The sequence below is a fragment of the Ostrea edulis genome, chromosome 5 (genome assembly GCF_947568905.1).
Source record: "Ostrea edulis chromosome 5, xbOstEdul1.1, whole genome shotgun sequence".
NCBI classification, from domain to species: domain Eukaryota; kingdom Metazoa; phylum Mollusca; class Bivalvia; order Ostreida; family Ostreidae; genus Ostrea; species Ostrea edulis.
Window position 1 is genome coordinate 41,998,483 of NC_079168.1, and position 13,705 is coordinate 42,012,187.

General features: G+C 34.9%; 1 protein-coding gene across 3 annotated transcripts in view; it reads right to left on the bottom strand.

The window, feature by feature from the left end:
- LOC125652301 (nesprin-1-like) overlaps positions 1-13,705 on the bottom strand; it is a 120,834-nt gene that overhangs the window by 15,301 nt on the left and 91,828 nt on the right. For all 3 annotated transcript variants that reach the window (XM_048881378.2, XM_048881376.2, XM_048881377.2), the window contains 7 exons: positions 12,503-12,817; positions 12,037-12,203; positions 10,093-10,255; positions 7,762-7,949; positions 5,472-5,622; positions 4,062-4,382; positions 2,185-2,382 (listed from right to left, as the gene is read on the bottom strand). In XM_048881378.2, the coding sequence (XP_048737335.2) occupies positions 2,185-2,382; positions 4,062-4,382; positions 5,472-5,622; positions 7,762-7,949; positions 10,093-10,255; positions 12,037-12,203; positions 12,503-12,817 (1,503 nt within the window). The remainder of the gene's footprint in view (positions 1-2,184; positions 2,383-4,061; positions 4,383-5,471; positions 5,623-7,761; positions 7,950-10,092; positions 10,256-12,036; positions 12,204-12,502; positions 12,818-13,705) is intronic.

A 13,705-nucleotide genomic window follows, 5' to 3' on the forward strand; every position in this document is an offset into this window, starting at 1 on the left:
AGATCACTTGAGCTTTAAGCTGAGCTGAGCTAAAAACCAGTCATGCACAAAAATCTCATCAATTTTCCTGTTTGTAGGAATTGGGAACTTTTTGATAGCTTCCACTTTAGCTATAATAGGTGTAACCTACTTTATCACTTAATGTATTCTACAGTAGCATGACAAAAGTCACTCATCGTAAGGTTCACAGTTAAGAAGTCACTCATCGTAAGGTTCACAGTTAAGAAGTCACTCATCGTAAGGTTCACAGTTAAGAAGTCACTCATCGTAAGGTTTACAGTTAAGAAGTCACTCATCGTAAGGTTCACAGTTAAGAAGTCACTCATCGTAAGGTTCACAGTTAAGTTTGCTTTAGCCAGAATGTCTAAGAATGCAATGATTTGGAGATGTTTGTCCCATATGTCGCTGTAGATAATAGCATCATCGATGTTGGCTTCACATTCTTAAACATCATGGAGAAGGGAGTGAATCACCCTCTGAAAGGTCGTTGTAGCATTTTTCATGCCAACAGGCATTAATTTGTATTGGAACAGCCCATTAAGAGTCACAAACGCAGAAATTTCTTTCGCTCTTTCAGTTATTATTATTTTATTCATTTATAAAGTGCAAAATTACATACAGTTTCTATATGCGCTGTACAATGTTTGTGCTAATAATCATTGATAATATACTAATAAAAGACCTGCAAGAGCTATAAAGGAAATGATAAAACAATAGAAAGAATTTAAATAAAACATGGTAGTAAAATGACAAAGTGGTCGAATTTGACTTGACAAGATACAATTGGCACACAGTTAATGGTAATTGCCAGTAACATTTCAGCAGGTCGAATTTACTAACAAATTTTGCATTTCCAAAGTCAATACAGTCATCGATTTTGGGGATCAGATACGAGTCTGTTTTTGTAACAGAATTCACTTTTCTGAAGTCAGTACACAATTGATATATAGGTACCATCAAAATTTCAATACAAAAATGCAAGGTGAGCTCCAATCACTTTTACTTGCAAATAAAACAAGATGAAGGGCATCCAAGTCTTTATCATACTGATAACAAAATGTCTTCATCATACTGAAAATGTTCAAGTGCCCCCTGAGACTCAGGATGATAAACAGTAGACTTATACTGTCCAACACCTAACTCATGCATGACCATTTGAAACACCCCTGGTATAAAATTCAAACCTAATGATCTAACTGAATGGCCTAAGGCACTCCTACAAAACTGAAAAACTTGTTAAGAGCCTTGACAATGGTCTTTGTCTTAATATTCCTAAAAGGTATAACTTCAGGAAATCGAGTGGACATACACAAAATAGTTAGTAAATACTGGATCCCTGACCTAGTTATTTAAAATATCAACAAAAGAAGAGAAAACTTTGCTTTGGTTTCAATTTTTTTCTATCCTTCATATCGTTAATTTTATAAAGAAACTATCCACCCCTTAATGTGGCCCGTGGAGATCCAGGCTAGAATAGGTCTTCAGTACCCCTTGCTTGTAGTAAGAGGCAACTAAATGGGGTGGTCCTTTGGATGAGACCGCAAAAACCGAGGTCACAGCAGGTGTGGCACAATAAAGATCCCTCCCTGCTCAAAGGCCGTAAGCCCTGAGCATAGGTCTAAATTTTGCAGCCCTTCATCTGGAAGTCTCCATACGAGTGAAAAATTCCTGAGAGGAACGTTAAACAATATAAAATCAATAAAAATCTTTATGTGTCGTTGCTCTGGCCCTAAGGGTCATATTTTGAAATAAGAGGCCCATAGGCCTAAAAACCTCACCTTATGAAATTAACAGCCTTACGTTATAGCTTCAAAAACATTTGTTTTGAACTATACTGCTGAAATGTTTTGCATATATATCCACTAATAACGAATCTAATATCTGTGAAAAATTCAAATATGTAGCAAAATTTGTAGAAGGCCAGTTTTAGTAGTGCAGTAATTGAACTTATATATGTATTTATCTTTTGACACAAGACCATTTTGGCACTTCACGGCCCTTGTGGGCTGTAGTGTCAATTGAAGAAAGTTTATCATATGAAATGATTTTCTTAAACTTTTAACCTGTTGCACAAAATAGTTGAGGTAGTGATAATTGGTGCATGCAAAATTAAGGTACTGTGCCTTTTTGGGGGAAAATATCACTTTCACATATAGTAAGATAAAAAAAAAAAGGGATGCACACCTGAGCATTCGTTGTTTCTAATTTCTCGCTGTACTGAGAAACTCTGTCCAAAACAACTGTAAAGTAACTCTTTAATTCTTCTGTCTCTTTCTGTATTTTGGTGGTATTGTTCAAGCACTCCTTTTCCATTAGAAGCAAGGCAAGAGAGTCAATATCATCCATATTGGTATTTTTAATATTCATTTCATTTTGCAACCTCTGAAAGATAAGTACAATGACAAAGTAAGCAATCTTAGAAATTTCATAGAGCTTAATTTTATAGAACGTTATAAGGCGCATTCATCTGAGCATTTACATTTTATTTTCCCCATATAAAACATTAAATCCTTATTATAGCACTGCTTCCACTCCATTGTGAACAAACTTGAATGTACATGTATACTAAAGAATGCATGAATATTTGACAAATTGCATCCTTGTGATTTTTGAAAAGATTTTCCAAGAATTTCATACAAATACAATGAAACTTCTCTAAACCAGCCCAGTTGCCCATGGTTAAAAACAAGATGTGTTTGTAAAACACAAATGCCCCCGATAATGGCCAATTCCAAAGATGGCCAAGGTCACAAGGACAAATACCTTGGTACCAGTAGAAAGATCTTGTCACAAGAAATGCTCATGTACAATATGAAAGCTCTAATATTTACCATTTAGAAGTTATGACCAAAGTAAAAATTTTAAAAAGTAGGCAAGGTCAAAAGGTTTAGTACCAACGGAAAGGTCTTGTCACAAGGAATACTCATGTGAAATATCAAAACTCTAACTCTTACTGTTCAAAAGTTAAAATTTTCAAAAAGTAGGTCAAACTCCAAGGTCAAGGTCACAGGGTAAAAAATGTTGGTACCCATGGAAAGGTATTCATGTGAAATATCAGAGCTCTATCACTTACTGTTCAAAAGTTATTAGCAAGGTTAAAGTTTCAGACAGAATGACAATTACAGACAGGACAAAAACAATATGCCCCCCCCCCTCCCCCCCGATCTTGGGGGCATAAAAACTATTTTAATCACATTAGAAAATGTGCAAAAAAAAATTTCAAGATATTTTTACATGGAGGAAAATGCATGTTTCGACAAATGTTTTGACACTGGTTATATGTCTGTAACTTTTTGAACAAGATAAATATTTTACATGTACATTTTCACTGTTAATATATCTACGGTGTGTAAATATCAATTTTGTTCAAGAATTAAATCCCAAGTATTTAAAAAAAATGCCTATGAAAGATGTCAAAATTACGTTTTTAGGCATTTTTCTGTAACCAAGGTGATTTAAATAACCAGTTAACACTATGACATTATAAATTGTGATAATGAACTCTTCTAAATTTCATCAACTTTTATTAAAGATTAAACTTGAGCTGTGAAGGGGGCCTACATGCAAGCTCACCGTATACTCCTAGTTAAAGTACATGCAGTCATACTTGTGATACAGTGTATTGTACACAAAATTTAATGCTTTTTGAACCCCATTTACGCTGTCATGTCTGTACATTAAAATTTACAAAAATTGTACAGATGTTTAGGTTAGTCCTATAAATTCAGTCAAACAGTTAATTCACTCCAATCAAAGCTCATTGTTTTGATTGCATAACATGTTAATGTACTACAGCTGGACTTTGATATGCTTGGCAGATTGCTTGACATTTTATGACTTTGAAAATGTTTTTAAAAACTTATTTTTCAAATGTTATGTTGGAATAATTGATGAAAAATCTATGATCACTTTAATTGTAAGTTGATTGAGTCAACAAATGTGATCACCCAAATTTTCCCTTGCATTGGTGATTAGTAAACATAACGTCCCTAATTTACTATAAGTATATACCATTCTGGCAGAGGAATTAAAACTGTATTGTTTTGATATCATGTACATACCTTTATTTCTGCTACTTTCGTTGGAACATCCATCAATGATAAATATTCTAAATCGGTTACTCTGACTTCAACGTCTGTGAGCCATTTGTACATCAGATCTTTCCTACTTTTGAACTCTTCATGTATTGTTGATAATTGTTTGAGACTTGTTGCAATATCCGATACTTGTTTCTGTAGTATATCCCATTTTTGGTTACAGGTCTGGATCATCAACTTCAGAGCACCTGCATGATCTGTCCTACCTTCTCGTGCTAATTTTCTATAAACTTCATTAATTTGCTCTAATTCACCAAACTTTCCATGAATTTCTCTCTGAAGTTGCTAAATGAAAAAAAAAAACATAAAAAAATAAAAATACTCAGAGTTCTCAAACTTAAACATAGTTGACAAAGTGCATAGAACAAACCTCTATCATGCAAAAAGTTGTGTTAATTCAAATAATTGAAGAAATCATAGAATACTTTTTTACAAGAAATTCAGTCATTTCTGACATACTAGTATTTCATGCACCAATCTAGTGTAGAGTACCTCCTTAAGACAGATTATTTTCATTTTATAATGAAATAATCTCATTTAATTGATTAAAGGTCCTGGTGTCATCTGGGGTTGATGCTGGGCAAGTAAATTTTGGTACGAAATGACCTCACTCAATACCTCAGACATTTCTTTGGTACGACTTGTCTAGGACAATTAAGCTACTTCCGTTTCTGATTGATGCTAAAGCAGCTATATCCGACATTATGTTATAAAAATCCTACTCCTTGACAATCAGCGGGCTGATTAGCATCACGATGCCACATTTTAGGACACAAGCAACAACTGCAAGTTGGAAACAGTATGAAAACAGCTTCATCTCCCCATCCAGAGGATGAGAGTGGAAGCATCCCCACCCACATGGCACAGAACGAAACCAGCCTCAATCAAACCCTAACAGGCAGTGCAAAGCAGCATCTCAGGCCATCACGTCAACATGGCCAATCTCGATACTGATACTGTCAGGAATGTAGAGGAGCCATCGACCTCAGATGACAATAGTTTGGACCACAACTCATCGGAAAACAGTTCAGTCAATCCTGATGCTGCATTATATGCAAATCGACCCCTTACACAATATAAACAAGAGGCCCACAGGCCTTATCGGTCACCTGAGTATTAGTTAAAAGTATCACTAGTCCTAAGGGCTATGAAATCTAAAAAAAAATTCTGATCTGAATATCTAAGCTAAATTCCAATATTCAGCAACAGTATAAAACAAGATATGTTCTTAAAACTTAATTGCCCATGATAGTGCCTATAATGATGAAAGGCTGCTGAAAAATTTTTGCACACATTTATGTAGTGGTTAACTGTACATTGGCTAGATCATGTGACCACAGATATATGAAAATAAAATGCATATCAAGATTTTACCTCAAGATGCTCAACCTCTGTTTTGGAGAAACCTGCATGCACATCATCTGAAGCTGAGGCTTGAACTTCTAACTCAGTATCATGAAGCCAATTTTCAAAGTAACTGCAATCTGTTCTGACCTTCTCCCAAATATTCCAAGTTTCTTCAATCCTGTTGAAAAATGAAAGATCCTGGGATGTTAAACATGAGCTAAAATGAAAAATGGTGGCGATGTTTCTAAGTTTCTGAGAAATTATTGAAGTTGAAATGTTTAAATATTATTGCAGAATGCACTGTGGGCAGTAATAGCACCCATTCTGTAGCTCTCTGGTTGTAAAATTTGGGATGTCCCAATAATGCTTCATACCAAATTTGAAAAGAATTGGAATGGTAGTTATCAAGAAGTTTAAAGTGTTCAATTATTTAAAATGCATGACACACAATGATGGACGCGGACTAATTGCAATAGGTCACCTGAGTGACTCAGATGATCGATCTAAAAAAAATATGAGAGCCCTTCCTTGAATACTTCTGAATATATTTAAAAGGTTACATTTTCTTAAAAGTAGGTCAAATTTCATGGTCACAAGGTCAGAGTATGAAACAAACAGGTTTTGCCATAAAAAAAATAAAGTTCTACCTTAAATAGTTCACGAGATATTGAATAGGTCAGACATTTAAAAAGTTGGTCCAATTCCAATGTCAAGGTCACACTTCACGATATAATAAAGTCTTGCCATTAACAAGATACATACAAAATATAAAAGATCTACCTTAAATAGTTCAGGACATATAGTATAAGTAAGATTTTTATTAAAAGGTCACACTCCCAGGTGAAGGTCACATACCATTACATAACATGAAAAATCTTTCCGTAAAATATGTATATACAAAATATGAAAGCCCTAGCTTACCGTATATAGTTCAGAAATATTTTTCCAAATTTTCATTATATTTCAGCATATAACACGCTGATCCCCTATTTTGTGGCCCCACCCTACCCCTGGGGACCATGAATTACACAAACTTGGATCTGCTCTGTCAGGAACCTATAATGTAGATTTGGCCTTGTGGTTCTTGAGAAGAAGATTTTTAAAGATTTTCCCTATATATTTGCATGTAAAAATTTGATCTTCTATTGTGGCCCCACCCTGCCCCTGGGGGGGGGGGGGGGGGGGGGGGGCATGATTTTAACAAACTTGAATCTGCACTATGTCAGGAAGCTTTAATCATCATGTAAATTTGAACTTTGGCCTAGTGGTTCTTGAGAAGATTTCTAAATAAGTCACCCTATTTTTGCATTTTCATGATTATCTTCCCTTAAAATTGAAGGGGGCATTGCCCTTCATTTGAAAAAACTTGAATTCCCTTCACCCAAGGATGATTTATACCAAGTTTGATTGAAATTGGTCAAGTGGTTCTGGAGAAGAAGATGAAAATGTGAAAAGTTTATGACCATGATGCCAACACCAATGGAAAGTTTTGATCAGAAAAGCTCACAAAAGTCTGAAAAGAAAGCAATATACATGTATCGTATTTGTCAAAAGGCAGCATAAATGATTACATTGTTTTCCCCCATGACCTTTGACATGCATATATAGTTAGGTAATTCAATATGATGATGTTGTGTGTGCAAAACATCTGTGAATGATGATTTTTTACTTTGAAAAATTACCTGAAAAGTTGACATTTTTTTTTTATTTATAATTTTTTTTTTACAATTTTGACATCAGGGTTTGTCCATTAAAAAAGCAGGCACTGCCTATACTATGGATGGCACATGGTCACTGAACTTTAATTGATTACCATGTATTTCAGCAACAGTAATGATTTTCTCTGTCATGAATGCATTGCATGTTTTGCACAGAGTTTCCCCTTTATATACTCTTAAGAATTTTGCTATAGAGTTATCTGCCCTTTAGAATGGTTTCTATGGTCATTTTCATGGGATCGATAGAGTTTAAAAATCATTTTTACATTCTAACAGTATATGAGTTAGATTTGATGATCCCAAATATTTGATTTGGCAACTCTGCCTGATTTTTCCATAGCCAGTCTAACTTGAAAAAAAAAAAGACTTTAAAATAACTAATTTTGTGATGTCAAACTTCAAAATTGGAAACAGTTCAAATGGAAGATAAATCTGCATTTCAATTTCAAAGTATTTTGACATGAAAATTACTAATTCTTAGAGAAATTGAAGAATGTTTAAAATCCAAGGCTGGAAATGTCTTTTTCTTTTTTGAAAATACAGCAAAACTAATATGAACTCAGTCCATCATAATGAGATGGTCTTAATTTTGTACAAACCATATTCTTCGTTCTGGACAAATTTGACATATTTGTCTCCACCGCCGATCTAGGTTTTTCATTGCAGATTGTAAAGCACTGAATTCCACCTCTGTTGGACAGGCATCAGAGTCATGAAGCAGAACTTCACAAAGATTGAGCACACTACCAACACCAGCACTATGAAGCTCTACGTCCTTTTGCAGTTCCTGTTAATACCAAGGTCATTTCAAATCAGCCTTGAATATTGTAAGGTGATAATCCAAACAACAATGTTGCTTTGTTCTAACTCTTTCTACAAATCTATGAATCAATTAGGTAAACAAACAGCCATCACTATGCCATTATATTTCCTAATACTAATCTGCATGCTCTTCTACCCAACACCATTTTTTGGGTCAAATACACCTTCACAATGCGCTTTTAATGGTTTCATAATGATGAATTAGAAGTATTGTTTATTGTTGGTGCATGCAGTGGGTCTTTTGTAAGAGAAATAGAAATCTTCGTGTATTTGTTAATTACCATTAAAATATAACGCATACTTTTTCACATTTTTATAGACAAATTAGACAATTCGAATCTTGCACAGCGACTTTATCTACACCTGTGAATTATTCTCCTCTGCTATGCCACAGGAACACTTTTCAAAAACATGATTATTCAAACTATGATCCCACCCCATACCATCCCATCCCCAGTGACCATTTTAAAATCCTACTATTTAAGACCTATTAAGTAAATTATGCATAATATTGTCTTTTTAACAAGAGTACCGCAAATGGTACATAATACACCCGTGAAAATGCTTTAATACATAGGATGTTTTTCTTAAGCCATAATTTGTAGAAATTTGCTTCAGGTAGTATCAGGCAGTGTCATACTTTCTTTGCATAATATGAATAAAAGGGTCTTGGCTTAAAACTGTGACATGAGGCAGATAGACAAACCAAGAGTTCTGTGTGTAAAACATTTCCCCAAATTTGACCAGTTCAACAACCTCTGAATATTCAAAACATCAAAGAAAATTAAAAAATGTTGTGAATCAAAATCCTTTCACTATGCATATCTTCCAAGTTATTTACAAATCCTACAGCTTTTCTCAACTGTCAGAGGAATTTTAAGGACAAACCATGTCCTTTATTTAATATAATAAAATGAAACAAGAGCTCTGCAAAGAAGGTAGGGCATATCCCCTTGCGCTGAGTGTCTACAAACTTTTTTTTAATAAAGTCCCGTCATGACCTTGACCTTTGGACCCCAAAATCAATAGGGTTTTCTTCTCTTGACAACAAAGCACATGTGAAGTATCAAATCAATCAAGCAAAAAATGAGGCCTCTAGAGTGTCTAAAAAGCTTTTTCTATGAAGTCCTGGAGTGACCTTGACATTTGACCCCAAAATCAATAGGGCTTTTCCTCTGTTGATAACAAAGCTACTTGTAAAGTATCAAATCAACCTAGCAAAATATGAGGCATACAAGCTTCGCAGTGAACTTGGCCATTGACCTTTTGACCCTAAAATCAATAAGGTTCTCCCTCTTTTGATAAAAAAAGCTACACGTGAAGTATCAATTCAATTGAGCAAAAAATGTGGCTTGTAGAGTGTCTACAATCTCAGGGTTACACAATTTCAGTGTTACACATACACTAACACCTATACTCAACCACACATGAACGGTCCCGTTAATATATCCACTCCCACAATTGCGAGGGAATAATAACAATGCACTTATTTTTTATCTATACTATACTACATGTGGTTGATTGCATATTGATTTGATTTTCTTTATTGTGAATGCAATATTTTGCAACTAAACACAAAAATTACATTGCAAATATTTGTAATACATGTACCTTTGCAATTAAAAGCAAAATGTTGCTACTACATTGTACTAATAAAGGTATAATTTTTTATTAAAAATATTTTTATTTAATAAAATTTGTTTTGTGACTTGATGCAATATGTTCCTTGATGAAATGATAAACACTTATCGAATAAATATAATGTTTGCAAAGAATGCAATAAATTTGCAGAGAAATGTAGTCTTGCAATAACTTCTGTGATTATAAACAAGTATCTCCCATTAGCAATACATTTCAATCAAAATGAATCCCATTCACTTGAAAATACTTTGTAACAAGGTTGGTCAAAATTGACCCAGTTGTTTCAAAGGAGGAGCAGAAAAATGTAAGAAAATATGTTTACGGACCACGAATAATATGAAAAGCTTATTTGAGCTTTCAGCTTTGGCAGATAAAAAGAGAGTGGGACAGAGGGAAAACATGTATCACTTCTGGTCTCAATGGAAAGCGACTTCAAATAGTCTAGTCAGTCTATGAACTTCGATTACCTTTTGACATTGCAGTTTGGCTTTCACTTCTGTGTCATCTGATTCCATGAAAAACAATGGTGTGCACAGGTCATGCTCTATATTTGCAAGCCATTTCCTGAGGTTTGCCATGCTAGTATCCAACTGTTTTACAGCAAGCAGTGTCTCTTCCAATTTTCTCTTTCTACAAAGTGATATGACAGTTATTCCCCCAAAATCAGTACAATAATAACAAGATCCACAGGCCTGTATGGTCACCTGAGTTTAGCTCACACAACCTTGTAGGGGCAAAATAACCAGGTTCGTAGCAGTGTCTATTTGCTTATAAGAAATCTATGTGTAATGTATACAACTTTAACATTTCTTGTGCCCTGAACAATCATTTTAAATTTTTCAATCCTAGAGGGCTTGACCTTGAGCAAATGTCCTTGGTTCAGGGCAAATGAATATTGTCTGTTTATTACAAATCTTTGTACCTAGTTTAAAGTTCTAATTTTTTTCATATTACAAAATTATGACCATGACAAATAATTCTATTTTAATGATCTTGCCCTCTGTTTATAGATGACTCAAGTATGAACATAACAAGTTGTGGTCTGGACAAATACTTCTAACTTAATGACCTTGACCTTTGGCAATTCACTTTAGTTTAGAGTCGGTGCACATAACATCATAAACAACCTTTAATTGCAAACATCAAGTTTCTAATGTCTCTTTACAAATTTGAGGCCTTGACTCAAAATAGGATGGAAAGTTATAAGATGGACAAGTAGACAAACAGATAGACAAGGTAAATCATATTCATATACAGTCGAGCCTCAGTAATCCAGGTGCCATTAATCCAGACGCTTCCTCTTCTGGACGATTTTTCTGGGGAACAGAATTTTTTTTACATGTTACGCGTTAGTTTGTATCTTTAATCTGGAAATCTGCGTTCCGGATTTTGGCAGCTGATTTTTCAAGAAAGCATGATTCCAGGGCACTCCTGCACCATATGTGCTGGTAAATCATTACAAATCGAACATTGAAACAGTACAGATCATCTACACAAGCAACATTTCTCTTTGAAGCGATTGTAGAGCGAAATGCTGTGACTGAATGAAGTTGATAGGGGTAGGGCAATTGCTCTGATAAAGCAGGGGCATTCACAATGTCATGTAGCCCAGCAATATGGTGTACATGAGACAACAATATCCCATTTAAGTGAGCGTCTCAAGAGTCACAGGAGATTGAATGACTGTCCCAGGAGCAGACACTTGCGCGATATGGCCTGATGACAAGATAGAGGCTTACATCTCTCGCACCTCTGTAACGGATTTCAAACAGCGATGACAAACCAAGTTGTCAGCACACAAGGTTGGCCAGTTCTTGATTTGCCACCATACAGTCCAAATTTGTCCCCAATTGAGCATTTGTGGGACGAGATGGACAGGAGGGTTAGGAAGCACGTCAACATCCCATATAAGGTCATTCAACTTACAGAAAAAATACTTCCGTGATTAACAGATTTGATATATATTTTCATTGATATGTTCCTTTTACCATTAATGAGCTTGAAATGTAGAATTAATGAAGTGATTATTTACACAATCAGTGACAGAGTTTTGTCCACTGCTTCTGTACAGATGTCCTACTTCTATAGCCTTTCCATTGCAACATGATCCCAATGAATATAAAAATGTAATGACTTAAGAATTAATTTCTTTCACACCTGTCCAACGTTACAAAATTCGAACTTGATCTGTAGTACTACACTGCAAGTCTCAAATGAATCCTTTCAAGTTTTACTGTATTACCTCTTAGAATGAAAAAGGAGTTCAAACGATAAGGAAAATGTGACAAGCAGACAATTGGATAGGAAAAGCAATAACATACCTGAATTTGTTTTAGAAAGTGCGAGTATAATGATTGTCACCATCCTGTTAATTATAAACAATAGTCAACTGTATTTTGTTTTTTTTTTACCTGAATTTAAAGGTATTTTTCAAATGGTTCCATTTGTCCTCAGTTTTTCTAATTTTCGTCTGAACATCTGAGAACTGTGCATCGCTGCTGATCTTCAGGAGTTCACGTCCCTCCTTGATCACTTTATCTTTCCATAATTCCTTGGTAAGCATGTCTTCTCTGAACTCCTAACAATAACAAGCATAGCATATAGTACAGGAACATTACATCAGCACTAAAAAACATCAACAAAATAAGTCCTAGAAAGAAACTAGCCATAACTTACATCAAGTTTACAGTGCCATCAATGAAACTGAGATGTATTGTGTGCAATATCATGAGACCTCTACCATATCAGGGATTTGAAGGACTACGGTGGGTCTTGAATAGCCCATATAGGGAAAACCATTTCTTTATAAATGTTCTTGACTTAAATGAGCATTAAAAACCAAACTAAATGCATGCATCTACTGATACATGTACCTACCTTTGAAAATTTCTGCAGTAAGTCCTCAATGTGGTATTCTTTGCTGATGATGATTCTGTACTCCATCTCATCGATCCATTTATGGAAACTCAACACATTATCACTGAAATTTGCCCACTGTGATAAACTGCTTTGTATGTGCATTCTGCGTTGGGAAGCCTGATTATACAGTTCATCCCATTGTTTATTAAGGAGGAGAATTCGTTTGTGCAAAATATTCAAATCATCTGGTTGGATTACATTACTAAATCTTAATTCCATCTCCTGCAGCACTTGTCGTTGCATCTCTGATACCTGAAAACTGGCTTCAATATCCTGTAAAATATAGATTTAAAAAAACAGTTACATGATGAAGAAGAGGCCCATGGGCCACATTGCTCACCTGAATCAACTTGGCTCTGCTGTAGTTCAGTTGTCATGGAATCTTCTAAAAGATTTTTTCAATCTTTATTCCAATGAAAATTTTTGACCTCATATTGTGGCCCTAAAGGTTCATGACATTACTGAAAATGAAATGGTGATGCCTCAACACCCACCAATATGACTAACATGACTTTGCTGTTCTGGATAAGACCAAGGTCACAGATCATTTTGATCAATTTGAACAAAATTGAATCTGCTCTACCTAAGGATACTAAACTATTTTCGCTATATATCTGCATGTTAAACTTCGATCCCCTATTGTGCCCTCAACCTACCCTTGGGGACCATGATTTGAACAAACTTGAATCTACTCTATGTCAGGAATCTTTCATGCAAATTTCAACCTTTCTAGATCAGTGGTTCTTGAGAAGGTTTTTTAATGACCCCATCCTATTTTTGCCTTTTCTTGATTATCTCCCCTTTGAAGGGACAGGGCTCTTCATTTGAACAAACTTGAATCCTTTTCACCTAAGGATGATTTGTACCAATTTTGATTGAAATCAGTCCTGTGGTTCTGGAGAAGAAGCTGAACATGTGAAAAGTTTACAGACAACAGATGATCAGAGAAGATCTAAAAACTAAACATAAGAAATGCTGCATGCAGATAATGAAATATGATTTAAAAACAAATTATGCAAAAACTTCAAAGTAAATGTGCAGCATTTAGATGATAAAATACTATTTAAAACAGTATAACACTGACTTTAAAACAAATTCTGCCCATCAGCTTTTAGTGGCTCATTACACTTGGGTTGCTAAAGCACCTCATATGAATTATGT